At 40.0% G+C, this 24,955-nt stretch overlaps 1 protein-coding gene and 1 long non-coding RNA gene across 5 annotated transcripts in view; one reads left to right on the forward strand and one right to left on the reverse strand.

Annotated features, from left to right (window-relative positions):
- The window catches only part of ETFA (electron transfer flavoprotein subunit alpha), a 75,890-nt gene extending 67,232 nt beyond the window's left edge, over positions 1-8,658 (reverse strand). For 2 of the 3 annotated variants that reach the window (XM_015081760.3, XM_015081759.3), the window contains exon 1: positions 8,501-8,658. In XM_015081760.3, the coding sequence (XP_014937246.1) occupies positions 8,501-8,539 (39 nt within the window). In that variant the 5' untranslated portion in view covers positions 8,540-8,658. Of the gene's footprint in view, positions 1-8,441 lie in introns of all 3 variants that reach the window. The other variant, XM_027067836.2, reaches the window with a different exon arrangement.
- Positions 8,659-9,010: 352 nt separating this feature from the next.
- On the forward strand, positions 9,011-17,487 carry LOC113602040 (uncharacterized). 2 transcript variants are annotated; one of them, XR_008299781.1, is made up of 4 exons: positions 9,011-9,827; positions 11,522-11,609; positions 12,031-12,392; positions 17,416-17,487. It is a non-coding gene; the product is annotated as an uncharacterized LOC113602040 (long non-coding RNA). The 2 variants fall into 2 exon arrangements; XR_003423423.2 differs by lacking the exon at positions 17,416-17,487 and having other exon boundaries at positions 12,031-13,450.
- Positions 17,488-24,955: the final 7,468 nt, after the last annotated feature.

The following is a 24,955-nucleotide window of genomic DNA, read 5'->3' on the forward strand; positions in this document are numbered from 1 at the left end:
ACATACAGGCTCTGGAGCCACCCTGCCTGGGTTTGAATTCCACCTCCACCATAACTTCTCTGTGTCTCAATTCCCTGATCATAAAATGGAGATGATAATAATAATAACCTCACAGAGTTGTTGTGAGGATTGAATTATTTGGAATAGTGGCTGGAACATAATAAATGCTCAATGAATGTTAGCTATACACAAAAGCTTTCTTTGGTTCTCCTTGGACTAGTTAACTTTGTTAGCACCAACACAGTACACTGAATTGCCTCCCTTATAGCACTTATCACACTTGATTATACTAACTAGATTATTTTGTCTTCCCCACTTGATTTTGAGTACAGGGGCCATGTCTGATTTTCTTATCACTATAACCCTAGCTTCTACTTCAGTATCTAGCACAAAGGAAATATCCAATAAATGAACCGAACATTGATTTTAAAAACCTCTTCATCAGGGCACCTGGGTGGCTTAGTCAGTTAAGCATCTGACTCTTAATTTCTGGTCAGGTCATGATCTCACAGTTGTGAGATCAATCCCTGCATGGGGTGTGTGCTAGACTTGAAGCCTGCTTAAGATTTTCTCTCTCCCTCTCCCTCTGTCCCTCCCCCACTCATGTTCTCCCTGTCTCTTAAAACAAAAAATGAGATGACAACCCAAAGACTGGGAGAAAAATATTTGCAAATGACATATCTGATAAAAAGATATCTAAAAGAACACAAAGAGCTCTTAAAAATCCAACAATAAGAAACAAATTGGTTTTGGGGTGCCTGGGTGGCTCAGTCGGTTAGGCGGCTGACTTCGGCTCAGGTCATGATCTCGCAGTCTGTGAGTTCAAGCCCCGTGTCGGGCTCTGTGCTGACAGCTCAGAGCCTGGAGCCTGTTTCAGATTCTGTGTCTCCCTCTCTCTGACCCTCCCCAGTTCATGCTCTGTCTCTCTCTGTCTCAAAAATCAATAAATATTTAAAAAAAACAAAACAAAACAAAAACAAATTGGTTTTTATACATGGGCAAAATATCTGAACAGACACCTCACCAAGAAGATATATAAATGGTAAATAAGCACATATAAAGATGTTCAACATCATGTCTCACTAGGGAACTGCAAATTAAAACAAAAATGAGATACTACTGCATATACTATTAGAATAATGAAAATCCAGGGGTGCCTGGGTGGCTCAGTCAAGTTGGGCATCCGACTTCAGCTCAGGTCATGATCTCACGGTTCATGCGTTCGGGCCCCATGTCAAATTCGATGCTGACAGCTCAGAGCCTGGAGCCTGCTTCAGATTCTGTTTCTCCCTCTCTCTCTCTGCCCCTTCCCTGATCGTGATCTGGCTCTCTTTCTCTCTCTCAAAAATAAACATTAAAAAAAAAAATTAGAATAGCAAAAATCCAAAACACTGACAATACCAAATGCTGGTGAGGATGTGGAGCAACAGGAACTCTGGGAGAAATTAAAAACTGTACAGCCACTTTGGAATATGGCAGTTTTTCACAAAACTAATATATTCTTGTCATACAATCCAACAGTCACATTCCTTAGTATTTACCCAAATGAGCTAAAAAATTACTTACACACAAAAACCTAAACATGGATGTCTATAGCAGCTTTATTCATAATTGCCAAAACTTGACAGCAACCAAAATGTCCTTCAGTAGGTGAATGGATAAATAAACTGTAATTCATCCAGAAAACAGAATATTCAGCACTTAAAAAAAAAAGTGCTATCAGGCCAAAAAAAGGCTATATACTGTACAGTTTCACTCAGATGACATGCTGGAAAGGCAAAGCTATGGAGACAGTGAAAAGATCAGTAGTTGCCAGGGGGTGGGGGCAGGGAGGTAAGAGGGAAATAAGCAGAGCACAGTAGATTTTAGGGCATTGAAACCATTCTTTACAATACTATAATGATGTATACATGCCACTGTACATTTGTCAAATGAATGTATAGAATCAATTGGAACAAAAGTACCACTCTGGTGTAAGATGCTAATAGTGAGAGGCTAGGGAGGGGGTAGGGATGGGTGGGGAGTCATATATAGGAACTTTCTGTAGTTTCTCCTCAATTTTGCTGTGAATCTAAAACTGCTCCCCCATATAGTCTTTTTTTTCCAAATAAGTCTATTTTTTTTAAAAAATCTTCTGTTGCTTTAAAAACATCCTTTAAATACTTCTACTGTATACACTGAGCTACAGAAAGCAATTTTAAGACCTTTCTCCAAAGTTGCTCATCTGAGCCAGAGAAAATCTAAATGACTGTTGTCTTAATTCTCCCAAGAATGAACACAGACAGTTAGGACCATTCTAGATACATAGGTGAGTAAGTTAATTCACTGCATACAGTGGATGCTTTAGATGCTTGGTGCCACCTTACAATCATATCTTCCTTCTGTGTGTGTAAGTGTGGAAGAAGTTTTCCGGGGGGTACTCCTGGAAACAACATCTATGAGACATCAAGGAAACAGGACTGAGCAGTGGAAGAAGCTAAACCGAAACACTGTGATGCAGTCACAACAAAGATCTCAGTTGATCTCACAAGGAGGCCTGAAGCTATGCAGGCCCTTCAGGGTCATACAGAATTGAAGCCAGGGTGCTACAGATATTCCTTTTCACGTGGTGTCATTACTCCAGATTATTTTTTCTTAATTTCCAGGGTTCCTTCAGCATGTTCCACCTTACCTTAGACAAAATTCACATGGACTTTCAATTTTGTTTTGTTTTGTTTTGAACGATCAAACTGTTTCTAGTTTCTGTTTCTGTTTCTAGTTCAAGCCTGGAAACAATCCATATTAAAAACCAAGATATCTAATAAGAACACATACAATACAAACAGAATTAAAATACAAAATAAGTGATCTAAGATAGACGAAACTCAAAAATGACGTTTTTTGTCTAAAGAAAATCTTTTCCTCTTACTATTAATTCATCACTCAATAACAACTGTAAAGCACCTCAGTTTACAAAGTAATTTCAGATATCCTTTCAGAATTTCTCCAGCCCCCCAACTAGATTAATCCTGCCATTTTGTTCCCCAAATACCCTATACAACTTTCTGTTACAATGATTATACTTAAAATAATGTGTTCAATGTCTTTCTTCCCTTATCTATTCATACCATGTGGGCAAGAATTAGGTCTGTCTTGTTCTCCACTGTGAATTTAGTATCTACCTTTGTGCCTGGCACACAGCAGATATTCAATGAATGTTTAGTGACTAAATGAAGTTTCCCCAAAATGATAAAAAAACTAAAAAGCAACTCTTTGTATCTCACTGGTAACATAATTACCTAAGAACTTACATGTGTACCTACCAAGAACAGTATATAAACTTGTTAAATCACTACCCATCATGCTCTTAGAAAACTTACCAAGATTACTGACTAAAATTAGTTTAAGTAATAAAATGTGAGAAGTTTTCTTCTGTATACCAACTACATATCCTCATAGAGTTGACTGGCCTTTATGAGAGAGTATAATTTTTTAGGGCAGGGCTTAAAAGGGTTCCACCCTTTCAGAGACAAACTTCTTGAAAATGATATCTGTAAGCACCAACTACTGCCTCATCTCTCTGTCTCCTTTACTCACAGCAAACCGACTTTCATTTCCACCACAACACTGAATCCAATCTCTTCAAAGTCACTGACAACCTCGTTATGAGTAAGTCCAATGGAAATATTTTGGTCCTTCTCTTATTCAACCTTAACAATTATGACACTGCTTTTGATTTTCTCAGTCTTTTAGGAGCAACCAAGGAGATTTACTGCTTAAGAGTTCCTGCTGAACATAGACAAACTCTATGTTCATGTAGTAAACTACCACAAGTCTTAGAAGAAAAAAAAGGTAGAATCTAACTCCCTTACAAACCCACTCAAAACCTAAAGTAGTAAGAATAATTTAGCCTAGGGGCACCTGGGTGGCTCAGTCAGTTGAGCGTCCAACTTCGGCTCAGGTCATGATATCACGGTCTGTGGGTTCAAGCCCGGCATCAGGTTCTGTGCTGACAGCTCAGAGCCTGGAGCCTGTTTCTGATCCTGTGTCTCCGTCTCTCTCTGTCCCTCCCCCACTCTTACTTTGTCTCACTCTGTCTCTCAAAAATAAATAAATGTAAAAAAAAAAAATGTTTTTAAATAATAACTTAGCCTACTACCCCCCCCCCCATCTTTGCAAACTAAGTGGGATATGGGTAAGGGGAAGGAGAATGTGAGGGTCTTTTTACTTCTTAACTCAAAAATAAAAAGGCATGAGGGGCGCCTGGGTGGCTCAGTCGGTTACATGTCCAACTTCAGCTCAGGGTGTGATCTCGTGGCCCGTGAGTTCGGGCCCTGCGTCGGGCTCTGTGCTGACAGCGCAGAGCCTGGAACCTGTTTCAGATTCTGTGTCTCCCTCTCTCTCTCTGACCCTCCCCCATTCATGCTCTGTCTCTCTCTGTCTCAAAAATAAATAAACGTTAAAAAAAATAATAAATTAAAAAAAGGCATGAATAATCTATAAAATCTTTACAAGTTCTAATGCAAAAGATAAATAATATATAATTAAAGTCAACTATCCCTATTTTAACATACATTTTGTAATAATAAAATGTATATTACATTTCTGTACTTAAATAACTTACTTTAACCTCTTTAGTAATAAAATATGATAGCTTTTAATCATGACTAGAAATGTCATATGACATTGATTATAATATTAAAAACACACTCAATTTACTTCACTTTTAAAACAGACAAGACCCTTGGTAGACACATTGGCAAGCAGCATAATTTTATGAATTCACCTTATACAATAAATCTTTTAGAACTCCATCAACATTGGCTCTCTTTCTTCTTTCAAAAGAAATTAAAATTTGCATGCAAATTATAGAGTTCAATCTCATTTGTCAATGCTAGGCCATGGACTCTGAAAAATGTCATGTTCCTTCATACCAGTTTCATAGCTTCTGAATCATGATTGTTATGCCTTCCATCTAGTAATGAATACAAAAACAGGACACTCAATTGACCTTGAGAAGTGTTGCTTCACTCTCCACATAAAGTATTTCTCTGGTATCTTATTAGTCAACAAATCAATTTCAAATGCAAATGAATATAAAATAATACTCATAATTCAGATTAACTTCCTTGCAAGAATGTTAATTGCAAATGCCTACCTATTCCCCTCTTTTTTTTCCCTACCTATTTCTCTCTTAATGTGTTCTCTAAGCTCCTTATTGCAGATGTAAAATACCACCTTCATTAAACAGATGACATTGAGGAGCCCCCGAAAGATGAAGGAATTTGCTCAAGGGCACAAATCAGGTCAACACTGGAAAGAGAACTTGAATACCAAATGCAAGTCATTTGACTTACATTCTAACAGTTTAAGGCATTCCCCCCCCCCCCCCCGCCCCTTTTTTAATTCCAGTAACAAACAGGGTCATCTGGGTGGCTCAGTTGGTTAAGCTTTCAGCTCTTGATTTAGGCTTAGGTCATGATCCCATGGTCATGGGATCGCACCCCATATCAGGCTCCACACTGAGTGTAGAGCCTGCTTGAAGTTTCATTCTTTGTCCCTCCCTCTCTGTCCCTCCCCACCTCTCTCTCAAAATAAATAAACATTAAAAAAATTTTAATTGCAGTAAAAAAAACATAACATTTATCATATTAATCATTTTTAAGGGTATAGTTAGCTTTATACACATTGTTAACAGTTTAAGATAATCTTTTAATAGATTAACTTTATTAGTAAAAATATAGTTTTGTGGAAAAATATCTTCCAAAATAACTCATGGTTGGCTACAGAACTATTTTTTTTTTTTAATTCCAGGAGTACAGATTTCACAAAAGCTATCTGACTTTATGACATTGTAAGTAAACAGAAGCATAAGTAAACAGAAGTCCCATGAAGGGAGTCCCACTTTAGAAATACAAGGCAACTTAAAAGCATCAAAAAGTGTAAGAGTAGTAATGGATTATAACCTACTAAATAAAGGATCCATGATAAATACAAAAATAAGCAAGAAGAAAATATTCTTTCTTATAACAGAATATAATAAATGTAGAAGGAATCATGGAATTAGAAAAATTACCATTTTACATCATAGTAATATCTCAACATCAACAGGTGATGAGAAACAGGAGACTCACATAATCTCAACGTATCTAATTTTAACAAATTGTTAAAAATCACAAAGGGAGAAGTAGTAACTTGAGAGTGGAAAAACTTGGTGAACAACACTTTATGCAAGTAATTAAAGTCAACGTCACCAATAATGAGATAAATTAACATTATGAGCCGCCCCGACACGATGCACTGAAAACACAGTATCACTTCTGTGATACTCCTGCCAAAATCTAATCATGAGGAAACACCAGACAAACCTAAATAGAGACAGTCAACAACAACAAAAAAGGCCTGTACTCTTCAAAAATGTCAATGCCATCAAAGCCAAAGAAAGGCTGAGGAGCTTTTCTAACAAAGACTAAAGATACAAGAAAACTAAATGTAAGGCATGATTCTCAAGGACCCTAGACCAAATTGCCAGAAAAACTGTTAAAAATGATATTAATATGACAATTGGCAATGTTTGCATGTCTGCAGATTAGACAACAGTATTTTATCGTTGTTAAAACTGCCTGACATTGCCAATTTTACCATGGAAATGAAAGGTGAACCTCCTTGTTTTTAGAAAATACACACTGACTTACTTGGGAATAAGTGGTATATCTGCAACATATTCTCAAGTAGTCCAGAAAAATAATAGTAAGTATATATGAAAAGAGATAAAGCAAATATGTCAAACTGTTAATGCTGGTGAAACTGAAAGGATTTTGAGAATTATGTGCACTATTCTTATAACTTTTCTCTAAGTCTTAAGTTATTTCAAAATTTAAAAAGTTAAATATGTATGTGTATGTATGGATCCATTTTAGAAGTGTTCCCACCACTTCCTTAGATTCTTGAAATTCAACTCTGAAGCATTCTTATGACTTTAGAGCAACTACTCTATTTAGCTTGACTTCAAATTCTCAAAATAAGGCAAGGTCAAACTCTCTGGCAAACCACAATAAAGATTTGGAAATACCATGTACGCACACTGGCAAACTGTGTTGACAAGAAGAATCACTTAAGCTAATCATTCCATTTTTTCCATGAGATCTACAAAACATCTGAGTCCTAAATTGCCCCCACTAAAATTATTTCACTTATGCCAGACTCCTAACTTGTCCACAAAACTACCTTCTAATTACTGCATAGCTATTTTTCTGCCAGTCTGGCTCTGATACCTGGAGTTTTCCCAAATTCACAACTGTAACTTGTTTATGTCTAGATCTTCTGAGGAAAAAAAAATCTCCTGGGAGAAAACTGAACAGCGACCTGAAGGATGGGTATTTGAACTTTTTCACAGAGTAGAGGGGCATGCAGGATTTTTCTTTTCTTTTCTTTTTCTTTTTCTTTTTTTTTTTTTAAATGAAACAAAGAATACACAAGAAAAGAGCCTACAGACATCTAGGAATATTGCCAACTATGTCTCAGGGAGAAAAATCCCAGTGGTGGATGTGAAAATATGCATGCATAAAACAAACTATAGAAAAAGTAAAAAAACGTCCATAAAGTTTCTGACCCAATTTAGCAATCTTGTTTTTCACTTAACCTAACTGTAACTTAGAAAACTTACAGAACCCACAATATAAATTGTTACTTGACTTGTAATCAGTCAACCTCCAAATACGGTTGTCCCCATAGCATAAAGACAAAAATATATTTTCTGTCAGTGTTTCTCACGAGAGAAGAGAAAAATGTGGTAAACTCTTGATTTGTCACTAAGGAAAGCACCAAAAACTTACCATTACCAATAGTTCCCTGGCTATTTAACCAACAATCTACTGTATAAAAAGACGCCTGCCTTATAAAATTGGCTAAAGCTGTGAAACTGGATGACTGACTTTACACTACAATCCCCTAAACTCAGCACTGCCCCATAAATCAGAGAGCAGAGCAAGTTCTTAAAACACCGCCCTTACCCCGGAGCCCCCCAGCACTTGGCTGTGAGTGGGTTCCAGCAGCCCCTACGCGCCCAGAGAAAATGTCTTAATTCTTCCAGAAATGTTGGCTTCCAGGTGAATTCAGGTTTTAAACTCTTTCCAAGAGGCCATCATCCCAGCAGCGACATTTTCCTTCCTCAGGTAAAGATTCCCGGGACGCAGCTGCCCACTCCCCGCCAAACTGGAGAACCTGGCGGCCTGGCAGAATGCGGAGTAAATCCGGAAGGTTCAAGAGGGGCTGGGAAACAGAAGCGCGGCTTCATACTCTGGGTCACCCTGACCTCTGACATCGGCCACCCCGCGGTCCACCGGGAAGGAGTCAAGGGCAGACCCTAGAACTTCGGGCCTGAGCCACAGACCGTGCTGGGCCTGCCTGCGTTAAGGCTGGTCAGGTCTGTGGAAGACTATGACCTTCGCCAAGGCACTCACAGGGGCAGTACACTGAGGATGGGCCGTCATCGGGCTCTGCCTTTCCCTCCAGGACTCACCGCCCGCCGGAGCTGGCCTGGAGCCGCCGCTCGGAACATGGTCTCTATTCCCGTCCGCCTAGAAGCACCGTCAGTCTCACGGCCTCCGGTAGCCTAACCAAGCAGCTCCGCCTCTGCGAGTCACTGTAACGCTCGCGAGACGCGCTAACGAGAGCGGAAACGGCTCAAGGGAAGAGCGAGAGCTCACGGTTTCTGTCTGCCCATTGGGCAGTCGCGCAACCAACGGGGTTGGCGGAAAGTTAGGGACTGGGCTTGGAAGTAGGGCAAAGGTGAGGCTCGGGTGAAGTGCAGCGGCTGAATGGCTGGCGGAGCTGGTGAACTACCAGTGACAGTGGTGGCCCAGAATGCCTCTCAGCCCCACAGTGGGCAACGTTCTGAAAGTGAACTTTCACCCTGAGCTGATGACGTCGGTCTCCTGGCTGCCAGCCCTCTGGATGAAGCCCCCCCCCACCCAGTTATTCTTTTGTTTGCTTTTTTATTCACGCATGTCAACGCTCCACCTGTAACGTGCTAAACACATTTTCCAGGTCAGGGGAATATAATAAAAGGATGCATAAGAAGTTGACCTCACCAGACTCTGAAAGAAACATACAAATTTCTTATTACGGAAAGAGGGATTCACCGAAGTGATGATGTTTGAGCTAGGTTCTGGAGGAAAGAACCGTGTGGGCAAAAACCAGGAAGGAATGTGAGGTGAAGACCCAAGGACAGGGGCAGAACTTTGTGTGCTGGCTGTAAAAGGAGGCAGGATGGCTGGAGATACAACTGGAACAGTAGTTGGGGAAAGCCTTGAATTTGGGGAATTGGGGCTGACCCTGGCCTTCTCCCCTTCCCTGGCCTTATCCTCTTCCTCTCCTCTTCTCCTCTACCTGTCCCTGGGCACCCTACCCACATCCTGGCTTCAGTGCTGTTGGTGCCAAATCTCTCCTGACCTTTGGATCCACATATCCCCCAACCTACTTGGACATCTCCACAGGATGTCCCTCAACATCTCAAGCCCACATGTACACAATTGACAGGATCCCCCTCCAGATTTGATTCTCCTGTACTCCCCTTTTCAGCAAATGCTTTCCACCTCCACCCAACTGCTCAAGCAAGAAACCTAGGGACCATACTTGACTCCTTTCTCCCCTTTATCCACTTACCCTATCAGTCATTAAGTTCTAGTGATTCCACTCCCACATAGCTCCCAAATCCATCTAGGACTCTTTTCTACCCCTCTCCGTGTTTGGATGGTTACAGTTGCCTTCTCACTGTTCTCCCACCTTCTAGTCTTCTCCACCCTCCAATCCATCTCCCATTGCAACCAAAAGACTCTTTCAAAAAGGTAAATTGGTGATATTACTCCCTTGTTGAATATACTTCAGTGACTCCCCATTGGCTTTTAGGATAAAATGCAAACCCCTTAATATAACTTACGAGCCCTTTGTGAGCTCATCCTTCCCTTTCTCTTGAGCCTTGTCTTTCCCCTCCCTCTCATCCCCCATGGCCATAAAGAACTATCCTCCATGCCCTACCCCCTCTGCCTCCCCACTCTTCTTCCTCACTCTCCCTTTACTCCTTTAACTGTTTAATACCTATTCATTCTTGAAATTTCAGCTTGGAAACTCCTCTCCCCACCAACTCTGAATTGGATACCTCTCCCATGTGCCCCTATTTTCCCCTTTATTGACAGTTGTCACATGGGTTGTAATGACCTGGTTACTTGTCTGTCTCATCCATCTGACTGTATGTCCTACCTTTTTTTAATTATTGTGTCTTCAACAGTGTCTGGCTCATAGTAAGCATTCAGTCAGTATTTGTTGGATGAATCAACAAACCAATCAATGACTCACTAAAAAGGTCTGAACTTTACCATGACACTTTTAAGCAGGGGAGTCATATGTTCAGAAATGGTCTCAATTCCCAATTTATCAACAACCTTTCCATCCTGGTGAAATCTAACTAATACATCCCATTGGCTCTACCTTCAGATGATGCCTAGAATCCAACAACTTCTACCAACACCTCTTTATTTATTCCTCTACCACTACACCGTCCCTATTTCTATCACCAGGATCATTCAGGAGCCTCCTAACTGTTCTTTCTGTTTATCCCCTTGCCTCCTGAAGTCTCTTCTCCAAATAGCAAACTGATTGTGTCCTCTGCTCAAAACCCTGTTCTATCACCGTGCCCCAGACATAGGCCTTGCTGCTCTTGAATTCACCAAGAGGCTCTCATCTCAGGGCTTTGCACTTCGGTTGTTCCTTCTGCCTGAAATCTCTTTCCTGGGGATCCAGAGGGCTCTTTTCATCACTTCGCTGAGGTCTGTGCCCAAAAGCTACATTTCCAGAAAGGCCAGCCTTGGCCACTCTAGATAAAATAGCCTCCTTCCCTCATGTTTGATTTTTCTGTTTGGCATTTGTCACCACCTAACAGGATGCACGTTTTTGTTCATTTGTTTATTGTTGATCTGCTTCCATGGGAATGTAAGTTCCCTGGGCAAGAACACTGAGTCAACAAACATTCTAAGGGGCCTGTGCTCAGTTTTTGCTCTGCCTCTTCCCCACCTCTACTCCACCTTTAACACTCAGCTCAAGTGACATTTCTTCTGTAAGGTCTTCCCTGATCTTCCAGGATAAATGAATCCTTCCCTCTCCTTCATCCTCCTGGTTCTGCAAACAAGGACTCAGCTTGACCATACGTTGCAACCACTGAAACCATGTCTGTGCCCATGAGTAGACTCGGGCCATTGGATGCCCCCAGTGAATCTATATGTGGGAAGGACAATGCAGTATTCCATTTAGCACTGCATTTGCTTCCCAATCTGGTCCCCCACTGGACTCATGTCTGAGTTCTGTGGAAGTGTAAGGAAAAGTGAAGAGTACTTTAAGTAAAAACTAAAAGGGACTAAATGCAATGTTTAAAAAATGGTACCCAAATTAACCTCCTTCATGCCCTCCCCCCATGAGAAAGCAAAACAGAAAAGGAGGAAGAACATTCCCTAGCCCCACACCACAGGACAGCTTTGTCACCTCCCAGGCTCCAGTGAATCAGCAGCATCTGTGCCAGCAGAAGGGCAATACCCATGGATCAGGATGATTTCTGGAAGAGCAGAGCCAGAAGAGAGGTAAAGGCAGAAAACTGCCAAAGTCTGCGATAACTGACCAGACCTGCTCATGAGCACACATGAGATGCTCCCTGAGGGGTTTCGGGGGGAGTGTGGAGGAGTTCCATATTTACATGGAGGTCAAGTACTACCAAAATGTGAACACTAAAACATTTATATTAGCGCAATTTCTGTATACATGTTTGGGTGTCTGTTTTTCCCACTAATTTATGAGCTGCTTTGGTGGTAAGACCCATGGTTTTTATTATCTGGTTCATGTATGTGGATGTTTAGTGAGTGTTAATAGAAATGTTTGTCCAAAGAGAAAAGGAAGGAAGAAATGGGTGGGGGAAAGGAGGGTGGATTTGCCACAGTCAACCCTAGAAGACAACACTCCAGTCTATTTTGGAAACCACCTCACTGTCTTTTTTCTTCTCCACAGGCCAGTTTCAGGAGAGCTCCTCCAGAATTCCTGATGGAAACTTAGAAGATGAGCGTTAGTGGGACGAACTACAGCCCCAATTACTGTTCCTGTCCAGGGGCCACAACTAGTACTCATTGCCTCCTTCATTGTTTTCAATCCTAAATTCTCCTCACCCTCAGTTAGCATCTCCTCTGGTCTCAGTGGCTTACCTGAGGATATGAGCCCCTGACCACCATGCCTTCTCAGGCCAAGGTCACTGCACTTGTCCCCTTATTGTCAAAATCGAGCAAGAGAGTACTGAGAAGCATTGAAACTGGCCAAGATGATGATTCTCCTTCTTGCCTGTTGGTCTCTGCAAACAAGGTGCCCAAAGTGCTCAGGTAGTAGCTATAGCTTATAGATCAATAGTACTCTTGCTGTATCCTCTGGTGGAAGATTCCCCCTTGGGGGACAAATATCTCTAACCCTGCAGAGTCCAGAGTTGTGAGAGTTGGAAGCTCAAATTCCACAGGTGCCCACTGAGAGTGATGGTAGTAGGTCCCTCCTGATTCTACCCCTTGGTTCCTGGGTCCATGAATTCTTCTGAGTGGGGACACGGCACCATATGAAAGTCTTTGATTCAAGATGTACATGGTATCCTGGAAGATGAACCCCATCCTCATAAAGTATTGCCTCCAAGCTGGTGCTTCAAGAGGGCCATTCTGATGCCCTATCAGGGAAGTAGCTTCTGGGTGGTCCCGTATATGACTAGATGAGCAAACCCTGTGATTATGGACTCATTCCTGAACCTCCACTTCAGTGAGTTGGGTCCCTGATCTGACATGATGTTATGTAAGATCACTTGTGGTGGTGAATGAAATATTCAAAAAGACCTCAGACAATGGTGCTGGTTAAGATCTTGCGGGCAGGGAAAGTAAACAGCATCCAGAATATATGTTAATTCCTGTTAGGATGAATCATGGCTCCTCCAGAATGGAAGGGGTTCAATGTAGTCAACTTGCCACTATATTGCCGATTAGTCTCCTGAATAGTTGTTATTATATTGGGGGTGTATTCAATAGCAACAGTAGCTAAAATTAGTTTTTGTAAGTGGGAGCCTATGCTATTACTCATACTAGCCTCTGTCTCTGCTGCTGTAACCTCTTTATTCACGTGTCCTTAGTGCCAGCACTGGGTGGCTGATGACAGAGACTAGCTGAAGTCATCTGGCCAAGTGAATTTTGCTTTTCTTAGTTATTTAGTGCCTCTTTCATGGTGGATGCTTTCTGGTGGGTGTCAACATGTGATACAAAGATCTTCATACTAGTGGCCTCAGTGGCTCAGTCAATAAAGCATTGATCTTGATCGTGATCTTGGAGTCATGATTTCAAGCCCCACATTGGGTGTGAAGCCTACTTAAAAAAATATCTTCATACTTTGTGGTGATGCACCTATACACCTATCCGTCCTTGTGCTTCTATCCCACAATCCTTGTCCCTAATCTTCCTAAATTTCTTCTTCCAGGCCCTTACTAGCCATAGAGTCTTTACCATTGCCCCTGAGTTCATATATATTCCAACCTTGGGGGCACTTGTCTATCCACAAAGTGGATGCCCAGGTGCACCTCCTGAAGTTCTGCACACTGAGATCTTTCACCACTGTTTCTCAAGGCCACCGCTAATTCAGGCTGTATTGTAACTGCCATCCATTCTCAGCTTGAGGTCACAAACTGAGACAACTTTACACTAGCCAAATACAGGATTTTTCCTCTTTTCAGCTGGTTGTAAGGGATCCTACATACAGCCATCAGTGTGAGCTGAGGAGGTGCTATTATAATGGTGGTGTGATGGCCTGGCATCTGGGCTGCCTGCTCAAGCAAAACCTGTGTAAACCATCTGTAAGCCTACATGTGTTCAATCCCAGATGTGCCACTTCCACCATAGGATGGATTGTTGCTGGCTGCCTGATATTATGTCTTAGTAGGTTTGATAGAACCTGGCTCATAAGGTAGTTCCTGACATGTGTTCACTTGGCATCTCAAAATCAGACCCAGTAGTACACCAGCAGTTTGGTTTTTTTTTCAAAAGGCACATAAATCTCTCCTATAGATGGCATGGCATTGCTCCAACACCCCAAGGACTTATGTTGTGATTCCCAGTGGAAATTGCCATAAATTACACACAGCCTCTTTTTCTACCACTGAAAACACTAATATCATGCATACCATCTATATGATATATAGAAGCATATGGCCAAGTAGCAAGACTGCTTGCACCAAAGCCTGAACCTGCTGTATAACCTTTTCCTTTCCGGAGTTCCAATTAAAGCCTGTAGCTTTTTGCATCACCTGGTATATGCGCCAGAGCAATATTCTTAGTGTGCAATATACTATATCCAGAACCCAAAGAGAACTACCAGCCATTATGCTTCCTTCTTCATTGTAGGAGGTGCAATAATTTATCTTTTTCTTTGGACAGGATATGTGGCATGTCCTTGACACTGGACCCCTAAACATCTTTCTGATAGGACAGGCTCCTGAACTTTATGCAGCTTATCTCCCACCTCTGGAGTACATGTGTCAGACCAAGGCTTCTAATGTGCTGGCTGCATTTTGTACATCTGGCTGAATTAGTATGATGCAATCGGTGTAATAGATCAGTGTGATGTTCTGTGGGGTGTCCAAACGGTCCTGATCTCTGTGGCCGCATTATGAGAGAGGCTGAAAGTTAACATAGCTCTGGGGGAACACCATAGATGTACACATACTGGTTTATGTCCCATGTGAATGCATACTGTTTCTCAGCCATTCTTCTCATAGGGATTAAAAAGAACCCATTCATCAAATCAATGTCCACATAAAATGTATCTAAGACTGTGTTGATTTTTCTAGCAAAGATACGAAGCCTGGTGTGGGGGCTGCAATAGGGCTCCTCCTTGGGTGACTTCTCTGGCCATCTACTTCCACTCTCTAGGTTTCGTCTGATTTGTGTGGGAACAATACTGGTGAGTTAAATAGAAAAATGATGGGGAAGGACACCTAGTTGGCTCAGTTAGTTGAGGGTGCAATTCTAGATCTTGGGGTTGTGAGTTCAAGCCCCACTTTGGGTGTAAAGATTACTTAAAAAAATTAATAACTTTTTTAAAAAAAGAAAAACAGTATGGATTCTTTAGATCCTTGAAGGTCGCTTTTCTGTATGCTGCCAGAAAGGCCCTCTAGCTTTTATACATGGTTTCCAATTGCCTGTTAATTACTCCTAGTCTTTAAAAAAGATTTTCCCTAAGACCTCAGTGAAGCTTAGTAATTGCCACCCAGTGCCATTGTGCTGTTAGTTTCCCCCCTCCATGTTTCTCAGGTGCCTGGTACATTCCCTTCCGTAGGCATACCATCTCAATTCACCACCAGTGAACATTTTCACAACTGGACCATCACTTTATGTTAAGAGCTATCTGTGTTCCAGGTACTGGCAGTGAGGGGGTCCTCAGTGTGAGGCTAGCAAAGGGCAATACAGCTCCAAAACCCCCATCTGATCACCAGCTTTCTCAGGCCACTCCTACACTTCTACTCCTCTCAGAAGCAGGCTTTTCTCTTGGAACAAGAAACATGATGGCTAGTAGGAGGGCGCTCTTAGGACGCACACATGTGGAAGGTGAGACAGTAGCAGAATTAGGCAGAAGGAGAAGCTGGGCTGAGGTGTAGGCCTGAACAATAATCCAAAGGAATGTGAATTTTCTGTTATTGAATTAGATGGCAATGCATTGTGTTTATTATGCGATAAAATGATAGCCAAAAAAATATGATATCTATTGACTAAAAACAACACAACATTCTTGACTCATAGAACACCCATCAGAAAAAACTAGAAAATTTAAGAGAGAATATATCTTCTACGTGAGATATTTAAAACAGACTATTTCATTACATCAGAACTTCTTCAAAAATGTAGAGAAGGAAAATGAAGCTGCAGCTGAAGTTACTGAGTCATTCGTTAGCCGAACAACAAATGCCATTTACTGATGGTGAATTAATTAAATTGGGTTTGATTGCATCAGCTGACAAAATGTGTGCAGAAAAAATTAACTTGTTTACTACTATGAAATTTGGGGGCAGAAGAGAACGTGGGAAGCAAGTCAGCAATCAATTGAAAGTCAAAGCAGATTATTCCCTTGGCTTTGATGAGTTAATAGATGTTACTGATACTGCTCAGTCATTATTGTTTATTCAAGGAGTCAATGCCATATTTGAAATGATGGTAGGATTAGTCTCCATCAATACTCTGAATGAACAGAATATTTTCAAAGAAGTTGAGGAAACACTAATTCAATACAACCTGAAGTGGAATCTGCAAAGATGTATTACAACTGATGGTGGTAAAAATATGTGTGAAGCAGAAAGGACTTAGACAAATGTAAAAGTTTGCAAAAATGCAAGGTGTGCAAAGCCTATAGGTATTCACTGTGTTGTGCATCAGCAGTTACTTCATTGAAAAAAATATTTTTAAGTTTATTTATTTATTTTGAGGGAGAGAGAGAGCACGCATGCGCACTTGTGCACGCGAGTGCGGGAGGGGCAGAGAGAGGGGAGAGAGAGAAAATCCCAAGCAGGCTCCATCTGTCAGCACAGAGGCCACCTCACTAACTGAGATGATGACCTGAGCCAAAATCAAAAGTCACATGTTTAACCAACAGAGCCACCCAGGCGCCCCTCATTGAAAATATTTTTAAAAATTTCTTTAATGTTTTATTTTTGAGAGAGAGAGATTGAGAGTCAGAGTGCAAACAGGGGAGGGACAGAGAGAGTGGGAGACACAGAATCTGAAGCAGGCTCCAGGCTTTGAGTTGTCAGCACAGGGCCCATCGTGGGGCTAAAACCCATGGACCCTGAGATTGCGACCTGAGTCAAAGTCGGACACTTAACCAACTGAGCCACCCCTGAAAATATTTTTAATCTATCACATGTTATTTTCTCACAGTGTCAATAGTGAATTTCATTCACTCTAGTAGACTATTGTCAGTTCCAAGATTTTTGGTGTGTCAGAAATGCTGAATATCGTGACTTACCCTATCATATAGCAGTTTGACAACTTAACAGTAGTAAAGTTTTATTGGGTTGTTTTAGCCCAAGACCTACGTTGAAATTGTCCTCAAATGTTTATAACAGCTTAATTTGCCATAGCCCCAAACTGGAAATAATCTAAATGCCTATTAATTAGCAAATGAATTAACAAATTGTGGTCTAGTATAGTCAGTGGTGCTGTGGACTGAACGTGTCACCCAAAACTCATATGTTAAAGCCTTATCCCCCTCCCCCAATTTGATATTTGAAGATGGGCTTTTGATGATTAGGTGTAGAGGAGGCCATGAGGATGGAGCTCTCATAATGGGATTAATGTGCCCTTCTTCTCTCCCGCATGTAATGACCCAAAGAGAAGGTGGCCATCTGCAAGCCTGGAAGAGAGTCCTCACAAGAACCTGATCATGCTGACACCCTGATCTCAGACTTCTGGAACTGTAAGAAAACACATCTCTGTTGTTTAAGTTATCCAGTCTATGGTATTTTGTTAGGGCTTCCCCAAATGACTAAGTATGGTCTATTGCATTCATTGTAAAACAATTAAAAAAGTACACACTACTCACACATGCAACAACATGGATGAATCTCAAAATCACGATACTAAGTGAAAGAAGCCAAACACAAAAGACATTGGATTCTATTTATATGACTGTCTGCAAAAGGCAAAACTATAGGAAAAGAAAGCAGGTCAGTCGTTTCTAGGAGTTAAGCCTGGCAAATGGGCATGAGGGAACTTTCCAGGGAGATTAAAATGCTCTATATCATGATTGTAGTCTGTTTACAATGACAGTATATACATTTATCAAAACTAAAAAAACTATACATTTAAAATTGGTGAATTTTACCATATATAAATTTCACCTCTGTAAAGTTGATTAGAACACATATCCACACAAACACGCCCAGCTGGTCGCCAGCTTTATAGAAACATAACTGAAACATTTCATTTTGAAATCTGACCCACATCCTCCATTCAGTGCATCAGCAACTCTTGTTGGTTTTAGCTTTCTGCTTCCACTCTGGTCCAAGCCATGTTCTCTCTCACTGGCATAATTGCAGAAGCCTCCCAACTAGTCTCTGAGCCTCTGCTCTTGCCTTCACAGGCTGTACTCCTCAACACAAATAGAGATGCTCTTAAACTATAAACCATATTATACCATCTTTGTTCAAAACCCTCCCTTATAAAACTGAGGGAAAAAAATCCAAAGCTCTCATGGTGTCTTCAAATCATTCCTTGACCTTCCCCTACTCAGCTCTCTGCTTTATCTCTTTTCTTCCACTTTAGGTACCCTTTTATTCTATCTCCAATGCATAGGCATGCTCCTGCCTTGAGGCCTTTGTACATGCTGTTCCTTCTGTCTGGAAAGCTTTTCCTGCAGAGCTTATACTCTGGCTTGCTCCCACTCTTCAGTCAGGTCTTAGCTTTCTTCAACCACTGATATGTAGCCCCTTCTCCATTTTATTCTTCTTCTAACTATGTTTTGTTTTTCAGGGCAAGGGCTTTGTTCTGTTCACTGCTGTATCCCTTGTATCTAGAACAATATCTGGTACATGTAAATGCTCAATGCATACTTCATGGATGAACAAATGAATAGATGGATGAAGAGTTGAGCCCTTTGCTATGAAGCCTTTTTAGACCTCCCAACCTGCACTTATCTCTCCCTTTTCCTCATCCCTCTGGCTTTGGTTGTCTTTGCTTCTTTGTTTGTTTTTTGTTTGTTTGCTTAAGTAGGCTTTGTGCCCAGTGAGGAACCAAAGGTGGGGCTTGACCTCAAGACCCTGACATCAAGACCTGAGCTGAGATCAAGAGCCAGATGTTTAACCACTGAGCCACCAAGGAGCCCTTGTTTGTTTTGTTTTGTTTTTTTATAACAACTTTATTGAGATATAATTCATGCATCATATAATTCACCCACTAAATTTTTACAAATAAATTATTTTGGTAAGTTCAGAGTTGTGCAACCATCACCACAGTCAATTTTAGAATGTTTTCATCACCTCAAAAGGAAATCTCACACTCCAGCTGTCACATCCTTATCACCCTGCCCCTCAAGCCTGAAGCAGCTACTCATCTACTTTCTGATTATGCATTTGCCTATTATGAACATTTTTTAAGTAAATGGAATCATATAATCTGTGGTCCTTTGTGACTAGCTTCTTTCAATTAGCATAACCATTCCAAGGTTCATTGTGTTGTAACATGTATTTTGAAATGGCTGAATAATATTCTTTTATATGGACATACTGCATTTTATTTATTCATTCATCAGTTAATGGATGTTTTGGGGTTTTTTCCCACTTTTTGGCTCTTATGAATAATGCTGCTATAAACATTTGTGTACAAGTTTTTGTCTGGATATGTTTTCACTTCTATAGGATTAGAATTGGCAACTTTATGCCTAGCCATTTAAGGAACTACCAATCTGTTTTCCAAAGTGGTTACACCATGTTACATTTCCACCAGCAGTGTTTGAGTGCTCTCATATCCACATCTCTTTGATTGTACTCCATTGATCTATATCTGACTTTGTCATTTTGCCACAATACAAATATTTCACTGTGTTCCTGGGACCAGTTTTGTTTTGTTTTGTTATTGGTTCCTGGGACCAATAACAACCAGCCTTAGGTTGTTATTGACCTTAGGGATTAATGTTTTTTTTATTTTAGTTTTTTTTTATCTATTTTGAGAGAGGGAGAGAGAGATAGAGCTAGTAGGGGAGAGACAAAGAGACAGAGGGAGAGAGAATCCCATGCAGTCTCTGCATTGTCAAATGTGGGGCCTCGAGCTAAAGAACCACAAGAACATGACCTGAGCCAAACTCTGACACTTAACTCACCCAGGTCCCCTGAGTTAATATTTGGTATATGTGACACTCACTACCTCAACTGAATTGTAAACTCCTTTATGGCAGAGTCTATGTCTTGTACATATTCCCCTTCATTACATGGTGAAGTAACAGGTGTACAGCAGGTGTTGCTTAGGGGAATAAGAACAGAAGTTGACAACAACTATAAAAAGAGGAAGAAAGAAAGAAAGAAAGAAAGAAAGAAAGAAAGAAAGAAAGAAAGAAGAAAGGAAGAAAGGAAGAAAGAAAGAGAAAAGAAAGAGGAAGGAAGGTTAAAAAGAAAGGAGGGAGGAAGGGAGGGAGGGAGGAAGGAAATAAAAGGGAATTCAGGGCCACAGCAAAAGCTAGAAGCTAATCATTTGAATTTTAAATGCAATAATGAGAGGCCAAGCATCAAGAAGCTCATTCTTTTGCTTCTTCTTGAAAAAGTAACTCGTTGTGAGGTTTCTTCATGCAAAGCTGGGTACCTTCTTTACAGCATACATGAGAATTAATTCAAAATAAGCCATAGACCTAAATGTAAGAGCTAAAACTATAAACTTCTTAGAACAAACTATAAGAGTAAATCATCTTGACCTCAGGTTAGGTAAAGCCTTCTAGATATGACACTGAAAGCATGAACAATGAAAGAAAACATTGAAAAATTAGACATTATCAGTAGACTTTGTACTTCAAAGGACACCATCAGGAAAGTGAAAAGACATTCCACAGAATGGGAGAAAATATTTGTAAATCACATATTTGGTAAGGGATTATATCCAAAATATATATAAAGAACACTTCCAACCCAATAATAAAAAAGAATGCATTTTTTATAAATGGGCAAAGAATCTGAATAGACTTTTTTCCAAAGAATATATACAAGTGTCTTCATGTACCAAAAAGCATATGAAAAAATACTTGGCATCATTAATATCAAGGAGATGTAAATGAAAACCACAATAGAAGACAGCAGAGAATCCCTTTCTGTGGAGATAAAAGAAATAAAATGTAGTCAGGATAAAATTAAAAATGCTATAACCGAGATGTAATCTAAAATGGATGCCATGATGGCAAGGTTGAACAAAGCAGAGCAGCAAATCAGCGATATAGACAATAAAATTATGGAGAATAATGAAGAGGAAAAAAGAGGTAAACAAAAGCAAAAGATCACAATACAAAACTTAGAGAACTCAGTGATTTATTAAAAAGGAATAACATCTGAATCATAGGAGTCCCAGAAGATGAAGAGAAAGAAAAGGTGTCTGAAGGTTTATGTGAGCAAATTATAGTGGAAAACTATAGTGGAAAACTTTCTTGTCTGGGGAAGGACACAGACCTCAAAATCCAAGAAGCACAGAGAACTTCCATTAGATCCAACAAAAACCAACCATTACCATGGCATATCATAGTCAAATTCACAAAATGCACAGACAAGGAGAGAATTATGAAAGTAGCAAGGGAAAAATTCCTTAACCTATGAGAGAAGACAGAAAAGGTTCACAGACGACCTATCCACAGAAACTTGGCAGGCCAGAAAGGAGTGTGGCAGGATATATTCAACATCCTGAATTGGAAAAATATGCAGCGGAGAATTCTTTATTCAGCAAAGCTGTCATTCAAAACAGAAGGAATGATAAAGAGTTTCCCAGACACACGAAAACGAAAGGAGTTTGTGACCAGTGAACCAGCCCTGCAAGAAATTTTAAGGGGGATTCTTTGAGTGGAGAAAAGATGAAAAAACCAAAAAAGAACAAAAACAACAAAGACTAGAAAGGACCACAGAATGTCACCAGAAGCACCAACTCTACTGGCAACACAATTGCATTAAATTCATATCTTTCAGTACTCGCTCTAAATGCCAATGGACTAAATGCTCCAATCAAAAGACATAGGGTATCAGAATGGATAAGAAAACAAGACCCATCTATAGCTGCTTCAAGAGACTCACTGTAGACCTAAAGATACCTGCAGGTTGAAAGTAAGGGGATGGAGAACCATCAGTCATGAAAATGGTCATCAAAAGAAAGCTGGAGTAGTCATACTTATATCAGACAAACTCGATTTTAAAACAAAGACTGTGAAAGGAGATAAATGGGGCATTATATCATAATTAAGGGATCTATCCACCAAGAAGATCTAACAATTATAAATATTTATGCCCCCAATGTGGAGTAGCAAAATATATAAATCAATTAATGACAAGCATAAAGAAACTCATTGATAATAATACCATAATAGTAGGGGACTTCAGCACCCCACTTACAACAATGGACAGATCATCTAAGCAGAAAATCGACAAGGAAACAATGGTGTTGAGTAACACCCTGGACCAGATGGACTTAACAGATATATTCAGAATATTTCATTCTAAAGCAGCAGAATACACATTCTTCTCAAGTGCACATGGAACATTCTCCAAAATAGATCACATACTGGGTCACAAATCAGCTCTCAACAAGTACAGAAAGATCGGGATCATACCATGCATATTTTCAGACCAGAATGCTATGAAACTCGAAATCAACCACAAGAAAAAATTTGGAAAGACCACGAATACTTGGACATTAAAGAACATCCTACTAAAGAATGAATGGGTTAATCAAGAAATTAAAGATGAAATTAAAAAGTACATGGAAGCTAATGAAAAAGAAAACACGACAGTCCAAAACCTCTGGGAGGCAGCAAAGGTGGTCATAAGAGGGAAGTATATAGCAATCCAGGCCACCCTAAAGAAGGAAGAAAGGTTCAAATACACAACCTAACCTTACACCTAACAGAGCTGGAAACAGAGCAGCAAATAAAGCCCAAAACCTGCAGAAGAAGGGAAATAATAAAGTTACAGAAGAAATCAAATGATATTGAAATTAAAAAAAAAAACAGAACAACAACAACAACAAAAACCAAGGAGTTGGTTCTTTGAAAGCATTAACAAAATTCATAAACCCCTAGCCAGATTGATAAAAAAGAAAAAGAAAAGGACCCAAACAAATAAAATCATGAATGAAAGAGGAGAGATCACAACTAATGCTACAGAAATGCAAACAGTAAGAGAATAGTATGAACAATTATATGCCAACAAATTGGGAAGAAATGGACAAATTCCTAGAAACATATAAACCACCAAAACTGAAGAAATAGAAATAGAAAATTTGAACAGACCCATAAACAATAAAGAAACTTAATCAGAAATCAAATATCTCCCCAGAAAAAGAGTACAGAGCTAGATGACTTTCTAGAGGAATTCTACCAAACATTTAAAGAAGAGTTAACCCCTATTCTTCTGAAACTGTTCCAAAAACATAGAAATGGAAGGAGAACTTCCAAACTCATTCTACATGGCCAATATTACCTTGATTCCAAAACCTGACAAAGTGTCCACTAAAAAGGAGAATTTCAGACCAATTTCCCTGATGAACACAGATGCAAAAATTTTCAAGATACTGGCAAATTGGATCCAACAATACATTAAAAAAATTATTTACCATGACAAGTGGGATTTATTCCTGGGATGCAAGGCTGGTGCAATATCCACAAATCAATCAATGTGATACATCACATTAATAAAAGAAAGGATAAAAACCACATGATCCTTTCAATAGATGCAGAAAAAACATTTGACAAAATATAGCATAGTTTTTTTTTTATAAAAACCCTCAAGAAAGTAGAGATAGAAGAAACATACCTCAAGATCATACAGGCCACATATGAAAGACCCACAACTGATATCATCCTCAATGGGGAAAAACTGAGAGCTTTCCCCCTACAGCCAGGAACATGACAAGGATATCCACTCTCACCACTGTTGTTCAACATAGTATTGGAAGTCCTAGCCTCAGCACTCAGACAACCAAAAGAAATAAGTATCCAAATCAGCAAGGAGGAAGCCAAACTTTCACTCCTTGCAGATGACGTGATACCCTAGGTGGAAAACCCAAAAGACCACCAAAAAACTGCTAGAACTGCCACAAATTCAGCAAAAGCACAGGATATAAATTCAATGTACAGAAATTGGTTGCATTTCTATACAGCAATAATGAAGCAGCAGAAAGAGAAATCAAGGAATCGGCCCTCTTCACAATTGTGCCAAAAACCATAAAATACTTAGGAATAAACCTAACCAAAGAGGTGAAAGAGCTATACACTGAGTTACGAGAGAAATTGAAGAAAGTTAGGAGAGAAATTAAAGAAGACACAAAGAAATAGAAAAAGATTCCATGTTCCTGGATAGGAAGAACAAATATTGTTAAAATGTCGATACTACCCAAAGCAATCTACATATTCAATTCAATCCCTATCAAAATAACACCAGCATTTTTCACAGAGCTAGAACAAACCATTCTAAAATGTGTATGGAACCAGAAAAGACCCCAAATAGCCAAAGTAAAGTTGAAAAAGAAAATCAAATCTGGAGGCATCACAATTCCAGACTTCAAGCTGTATTTCAAAGCTGGAATCAAGACATTATGGTACTGGCACAAAAACAGAGTAGAGAACTCAGAATGGAACAGAGTAGAGAACTCGGAAATGGATCCACAGCTGTATGGCCAACTAATCTTTGACAAAGCAGGAAAGAATATCCAATAGAAAAAAGGCAGTCTCTTCAGCAAATGGTGTTGGGAAAACTGAACAGCGACATGAAGAAGAATGAACCTGAACCACTTTCTTACACCATACACAAAAATAAACTCAAAATGGTTAAAAGACCTAAATGTAAGACAGGAGGCCATCAAGATCCTAGAGGAGAAAACAGGTAACAACCTCTTTGACCTCGGCCACAGCAACTTCTTACTCAACATGTCTCCAGAGGCAAGGGAAACAAAAGCAAAAATGAACTATTGGGACCTCATCAAGATAAAAAGCTTCTACACAGCAAAGGAAAAATCAGCAAAATTAAAAGGCAACCGACAGAATGGGAGAAGATATTGCAAATGACATATCAGATAAAGCGTTAGTATCCAAAATCTCAACACTCAACACCCAAAAAACAACTTGAGTATCAAACTCAACACCCAAAAAACAACTAATCCAGTGAAGAAATGGACAAAAGGCATGAATAGACACTTTT

The sequence above is a fragment of the Acinonyx jubatus genome, chromosome B3 (genome assembly GCF_027475565.1).
Source record: "Acinonyx jubatus isolate Ajub_Pintada_27869175 chromosome B3, VMU_Ajub_asm_v1.0, whole genome shotgun sequence".
In the NCBI taxonomy this organism is placed as follows: domain Eukaryota; kingdom Metazoa; phylum Chordata; class Mammalia; order Carnivora; family Felidae; genus Acinonyx; species Acinonyx jubatus.